The sequence below is a fragment of the Rhopalosiphum maidis genome, chromosome 3 (genome assembly GCF_003676215.2).
Source record: "Rhopalosiphum maidis isolate BTI-1 chromosome 3, ASM367621v3, whole genome shotgun sequence".
Lineage (NCBI taxonomy): Eukaryota > Metazoa > Arthropoda > Insecta > Hemiptera > Aphididae > Rhopalosiphum > Rhopalosiphum maidis.
The window spans coordinates 58,190,058-58,197,502 of NC_040879.1; the positions used below are offsets into that span (position 1 = coordinate 58,190,058).

At 27.3% G+C, this 7,445-nt stretch overlaps 1 protein-coding gene across 1 annotated transcript; it reads left to right on the forward strand.

Moving 5' to 3' along the window:
- Positions 1–371: 371 nt before the first annotated feature.
- Positions 372–4,130, forward strand: LOC113558762 (Y-box-binding protein 2-like). The gene is made up of 6 exons (XM_026964289.1): positions 372–695; positions 1,880–1,943; positions 2,165–2,198; positions 2,859–3,114; positions 3,204–3,343; positions 3,981–4,130. The coding sequence occupies exons 1-6, from the start codon at positions 620–622 to the stop codon at positions 4,122–4,124; spliced, it is 714 nt and encodes a 237-aa protein (XP_026820090.1). The 5' UTR covers positions 372–619; the 3' UTR covers positions 4,125–4,130.
- Positions 4,131–7,445: the final 3,315 nt, after the last annotated feature.

Consider the following 7,445-nt stretch of genomic DNA (forward strand, 5'->3'; position numbering starts at 1 on the left):
AGACAGCTGAACCCACGTCGCATATTCGCCATCGTCAAGTGGAAAAACATGTTTTCTAACTGTACTGTCGCTATTACACCAAACCACGCAGCATTTAATAGAAGCCATTATTTAATTAATAACAATTAAACCTTAAAAATAATAATTCTCGTGGCCGTCGCAATAGCAAAAAAATGAGAGGGCAGTCAATTCTATAATTATTAATTTATCAATTATCATGGAAGTACAGAACGTAGATAATAGAATTCGATACTAGCGCAGCCATTGCATCTCTTTTGAGTTACACCAACAGGTACTAGAACTATATTATGTACGAGTTGACACGGTCTGCCCCGCCTTCGCACACACGTGCCAGCAACTCGCCACGTTATAGCGAGTATGAAGTTACGGACGGTGCGCGCGCATCCGTTGACCGTCGACCGTCCTGTGCCTGTTGCGCGTCGTGTGCTGTCGGTGGCGGTCGGCACCGTCAGTTCGACGCGGCGGACCAGCAGCCACCGCCAACCGCCAATCAGCCATCAGTGGAGCACAACGCAGAGAAGGTGAACGTCAGGCAGGAGATAGCGTTGAAGTAATTTTTTTCCATCATAGTTCGATCCTTCTTCGTCTTAACAACAAAATGGCGGAACAAGTCAGTGAAAATAGGAGGACTAGACGGCCACCGCAGAAGCCTGTTGCCCAAAAGCCGGTCATATGTAAGTAATCTACCGCGCGCACGCTCTCTGAGGGGGTGTCAATCGTCCCACGCACAACGGCCGTCGCCGCCATTGACGATTAAGAGGCGACACGTATGATTCACGTGCCTTGTCCGAAGCGCGCGTCATGTCACCATGAAATCGTCGTTCTTAGCCCTCCCCCCCCCTCATGCCCACGCACGTCTCGGGATGATTGTTGTTAGTTTTTTGTTTGTCTGCTCGCTGCCCGCCGATCGCCGATATGACTGCACGCCGCGCGGTATACGCCGTAACGCGCGTCGCGTTCACATCCCCCACGCTATAGGAAGCGTCTGAACTTTGAAATGATAATTTCAATGAAGTTTGAAATCAATAATACTTTAGCGTTTGTTGTCATTTTCGTCATGTAGTATTATTATATCGTATACACGCCGCGCATCGAGATCGTGTCTCCGGACATGTGAACCTCCACCCACACCTCAACCAGGCCACTGCCTCCAATATCACCGGTGATCGGATTAGGTTATGTTAGGTTATGTTAGGTTAGGTTAGGTTATCTGATCGATAAATGAACGTTTTCATACCTATTACGAATGTACGTGGTCGTTGTTATATCTATTACCTTTGTTGTTGTAATGTGTCGTAATGTTGATAATGACGATGTTTATGATGATGATGATTATAATAATAAATAGCACCCGACAACTTACACTCATCTCGGGAATCATTAAATAATAATGACGCTCCCCGTATTTTTAGCCGGATTGCTCGTTAGGTTAGAATAGTGGACAAAACTAAAAATTGCTCCATCCATAAATACATGCGCAGATAATAATATTTAATGCCCTCTCCCCCTTCATGAATAAATAACTTCCGTCACCAAAATCGTATTTACGACATATTTTGTACTTTTGAACCAACAATCGTAAAATTTTTGTGTTCTTATATTAAATGTTTCTCCTATCACAATCAAGCGAAGACGAAGACCAAATTTAATTTAATTTACCATTAAAAACAAACATTAACTAACATTCGCATGTATACTTCATATCACTATAACACTAACATATAATATTAGTATTTCGTAATTTGTCATTAATTAAAAACTGTTGACAAACTTGTAATAGCATGTACAATATGCTAAAACATTTTAAATTTTAATAAATAAAAAAAAAAATATTAAATGTGGACATTTTTTATTTTAGGTATGAAAGTCACCGGCGTAGTTAAACGTTTCCACATCAAACGCGGTTATGGTTTTATTATCCGGTTAGTGTTAATTGGATTTTTGATGCTTAAATAAAATCAAAAACACAAGTTCTTGGGTTATTCTATTTTTTGATTAATATTTTCATAATTGTTTATTTATCAAAAATTATAAACATTTATCTAAATTAAATTTATACATTAAAAACTTCAATATATTTATATATTTATATTTTTATGGTTAATGATAGATTTATTAATTTTTTGTGTTATGTTATTTTTAGTAATGATACAAAAGAAGATGTATTTGTACATCAGGTAATTACAAAACTATGAATATTTATTACTATTTTATTATTTATAAAACTAAAAATGTGCAAAAATTACAGTAAAGATACACTAAATTATGCAATTTAACTTCTAGAAATTTATTATAATTAACATGTACTGTGTTATCAGTGTTTAGTATATAAATATATTTACACAGCTATATTTGAATGATTAAAAAAAATCAACTATAATAGACAATTTTCAAATCATCCAGATACCTTTTAATATACATAATTATTTTATATTTAATCTCAATCTGCACAATTCATGAATATTCTATTTATTTTTTGTTGTGAACGTTCAAATTATAATTTCATATACATTTACAGTTACCTAACCTAACCGAACCTATTTTTCTTTAAATCCAAATTAGTGTTAATTACAATAAATACTCAATGGCAAATAATATTTAATTATTTCAATAATAAATTACTGATTTCTTATAAAACCAAAACAAAAAATTGTATTAGATCAAAATATTGATGAATGGTATTTTGATTTTAGTTATTTAGAAATTATGAATTGCACTGCTATCAGGTTTAAGTTTTTTTTTTATATTGTCTTAACTATATGATATTATTAATAAAATAAAGTTTGAAGTATAATTATAGAAATGTTTTCTCAAACATATGCTCTAATTAATTTTAGTCTGCTATAATCAAAAACAACCCAAATAAAATTCTACGAAGTCTTGCTATTGGGGAAACCGTAGAATTTGATATTGTGGAAGGTGAGAAAGGTTATAATGCAGCAAATGTTACTGGCCCTAATGGGGACCCTGTAAAAGGATCACCTTATGCAGCTGAAAAAAAGGAGAATAACCATGGCCAGTGGTCTTATGGACGTCGTCCTAATACTCTTACAGGATATGGGGGTCAACCTTTAAGAGATAGTAGTCCAAGTGGTATGTACCAATATTATCATTAATGTATATAATTATTTATTTTTAATTAATTCCTTCATTTATGTGATTTTTAAAATCATATTGTACAGGTTGCAAGGAAGAAACTATAAATGAAAAAGGGGAACAACCAAGACGTTATCGCCAACCATATCAACCGAATTGGTATAATAGCTATCGTGGACATCAAAGAGGTCCACCGCCAAATAGAGGAGAAGGTGGTGATTGCAATGTAAGAACTATTTATAATATTATAATTAATAAAATACTTATTATTTCTATTTATAAAGTATGATATAAATTTAGGTTTTATGAATTATTGATTTATTAGTTCATTATTAAAGTACCTAGTTTCAATTTTTAAAATCTTAAAATTATAAAACTAACATTTATATTGAACATTTATTAGGAAATTATATATTCAGGGCTGTTTGGTTTTTTGATTTGCTGACTTTGTTTGAGATGCATGGATTTTACAAAACGATTTTTGGAATTATATATCTACATAATATGATGAAAAGTATTTCAATATTCAAGTTATTTCATTGCATATGTTATAATTTAATAAATTATGAGAAATAAGGATTTCAGCCTAATTAACTAAAAAGTCATTTTAACTTGTTCAAAATGACATAACTTTTAAAAACAGATACATTTATTTATTTATTAATGGCTTTTTGAAAATAATGACAATACACAAAAAGGAGTTCAAACATTATTATTATAACCGAGTTCTAATAACATGGATATGTGAATAGAATTATTATGTGTAATTAAGAATGATAAATTATTAACTATATATATTTATACCAAATTTAATATTATGTCTAAAACTAAAAAATTACATTAATTACATATTTTGATTTTAGAGTGGAGATAACTACGGATATGATAGTTCACCTCCTGGTAGAGGCAGAGGTCGTGGGATGGGTGCTCCCAGGCGTTTGTTTAGACGAGGCAGTGGATTTAGAGGGGTTCGTGGAACAGGAGATTCATCTAGAACACCGGTTTAATCTATTTGTGTGTCGGTACTTATGTATCAGATATTATGTTTATTATAAAAAAAACAAATACATATTTTTCAAATGATGCTGTCTTTTAAAATAATAATAGAGTTATTTATGTTTTAAAATCCGGTGATAAACTGAAATAGTTTAAATCATTTATTTTATTTTAATCTATTAAAAAATTCAGCTTTATCGTAATATTGTACAATATTGAAATTATTTATAATTTTCCATTACATTTTTATTTTAGTATAAAGATAATTAATAAGACATATTAATAATTAACATTATGACATGGTAAATTCAATTAAATTGTTGTATTAAGCTTTTAAAGAAATATTAATTGGAATAAGAGATGTTAGTATTTAAAAGTTAAGTTAAGAAAATAACCATAAGTAATAGAGAAGAAAAAAATCAGAACAATAATTCATCCATTTAAATTTATTATCATAATAATCATATATTACCTAATTACCTATGTGTATTCACCGCAATGATATATTTATATAAAGTTAAATAAATATTTCAAAAAAAAATATTAAACTATTAATAAATAAACGATATTTATTGATTATAAATTGTTATATATTATCTAATTTCTAATAAAACATATTGATTAAACCCTTTGGATAATTATTAATCAATCAAAAATAAATATTAAATTATTATTAATAGGTAACCTAATAATATCGTATTTATCATATTTTGATTATTATTGTCATATGTAGTCTGAACATGTATAATATATCTGCACTATTGTCTTACAAATCTTATTATAATATTATATTAAGCATCATAGTGCACCATCACCTAAATTTTAAAAGACCATTACTTAAAAATTATGTTTTTTTCATATCATTTCCTACTACACAATAAAATTAATAGTTATATGTATATAATTATTATGTAGTCATAATATATCTTATCAAATATTACTGAACAAGTTACTAAATTTTATAATTTGTAACAACTTATTTTAAATAATTTTACTATTTAAAATATAATGTGTTTCATTATAAACTCATATGGATATAATATTATAATGTATAATTAAATATTAATAAATAAATCGTATTAGTAAAATACATATTTTGATATTTTTAGCATATATTTATGTACATATTTTGCTAACGTAAATACATATTTTCGTTTTATAAATACATATTAATCCGAGCCCTAGTTATACTTTACTCGTACTTGTACCCGTTAAACAACAACCATAAATGTAACTAAGAGTGTTGGGGGGACTAAGCCCCTAATTTTTACTTAATTAAAGTATTTTAAAGTTTTAAAATTTTTGTGAAAAGTGTTTAGTAAAAAAAAACATGAATTTTATTTGTGTAAAAATGTACGAAAGATTTATTACATCTAATGCTGTAACTAAATAATAGAATATAACTATAAAATTTAAATAAAAATAACTACGCCATAATAATTTATTTTTAAAATTATATTTTACCTATTAATAAATTATCATAAACAATTTTATTTAATTTTTCACTGCAATTGAATAGTACGAAAAAACGATTATTTAAAAATAGTACTAATAATTAGGTTTCGGATGTTGTATTTTTTTAAACTTTTTTTCCATTGTTTGGATTTGTAGATTTTTTAATTATACTTAATATAGTAATGTCGTTTTCTGATAAAAATAAATAAAGCATATAATCATTTCAATATTAATATTTCTTAAAACCATTAAAAAAAAAAATTTAAGAGTAATTATGGATTTTTTTTTTATTGAAATTGTGCAATCAATTTTCAAAGCTTTTTAGTGCAATAACTTTCGGGCTCTAATAATAATAGCAGTATTTTTTTTTTTATTATTTAACATTTTAACAAGATATTTATTTAAATTTTTAGTGATTTATTTTAGATAGTTCCTTTATGATTCTGTTTGGCATTAACTATCTTTGATACAATTTAAATTCAACGACATTTTTGACCAATAAGAAATTTATATGCAAGCTTGTTATTCAATTATATGACAATAAAAATCATTTTACATGTCAAAATTTGTATCCAAGTTGCATGAAAATTAAAAAAAAAATTAATAATTGTTCATAAATAAGTAATGCACAACTTTAAAAAAATTATTATATTAAATCATTATTAATTTGTATTAAGTTGAGTTAAATTATGTGAAATGTATGTAAAAATTTGTTTGGTAATTTATTGGTATAATATCTACCAAGATTATGGTAAAAACGCTAAAGATGGTAAATTTCTATGATAAAAATTTTTTTGATAGTTACTTATTTAGTTACCTAAATTAGTATTATTCATGATTTTAATGAATAAAGTTATTATTCTGTACTACAACGAAGATGCCGGTCAAACCATAAACACATAGATGCACTACATAAACACGATGCACGTCAAAATAATAAATTACTATTGTATCGTCCCGGGTTGAAACATTACAACGCCGCTTATTACTAATCAAAAAATTGTACAACAGTCAACAGAACTTACTTATTAAACACTATATAATGTCTTTCTTATTAAAAATTTTAAACAATTATTTCAATATTTTTTTTTTTATTTATTAAACTTAGTTTCAATTAGCTGCGCATTGTTACAAACATCGAAATACAAATAAACGTCTAATAGAATGAATACTAATGATTTTAAGTATTATATTTTTTTAAATTATACATATTGTAACAATTTAATTTAATAAAAATCTGATTATAAGTTGGTTATTTTAACCCTATTTATGTAGTATGATGTTAACTATTAAGTAATAAAATATAAGTTTTAAAATTTGAAATCATGAAGAATACACGAACGTATGAATTTTCTGTATAGCCTATCTGTCCTATTTTTGTACTGTAAACTTAATCAATCTTTAATTTAGAATTAGTGAGTTCATTTAAAAAATCAAATCTATATCAATAATTCAATATGGTTTAAAAATAATTGTACAAGATAAAGGAGAAATAGTTATTGCATACCTGATAAATTATGAATGGTTATTAACATCATTGATATTCTATAGTAACTATTTATTGCTGATAACGTCTGTATATATAAGGCTAAAAAGATAAAATTAATATAAAATCTACAATATTAATACATTATGTGTATCGCATTACTAGGTTTGTCCGGCGCATTGTATAGACAATTTGACTACATTTATGCGTAGAGCAACATATTAATGATAATACATTTATATTATTATGTATATTATAATAATGCCCAATTGAAGTGTTCCGACGTATTATACTATCTGCAGTTGATTTAACTCGACATTTGGTGTATGATTATCCAAAAACATAATAATATCAAACTAGCTGAATTATATTATTTGGATATTTTATAGCT

Bases quoted from the DNA above. Each gene is read 5' to 3' on its own strand.
- LOC113558762 (XM_026964289.1), top strand. From the start codon at position 620: ATGGCGGAACAAGTCAGTGAAAATAGGAGGACTAGACGGCCACCGCAG. The intron at 696-1,879 runs GTAAGTAATCTA...TTTTTATTTTAG, and splicing joins TGCCCAAAAGCCGGTCATAT to GTATGAAAGTCACCGGCGTA. The intron at 3,344-3,980 runs GTAAGAACTATT...TTTTGATTTTAG, and splicing joins GAGAAGGTGGTGATTGCAAT to AGTGGAGATAACTACGGATA.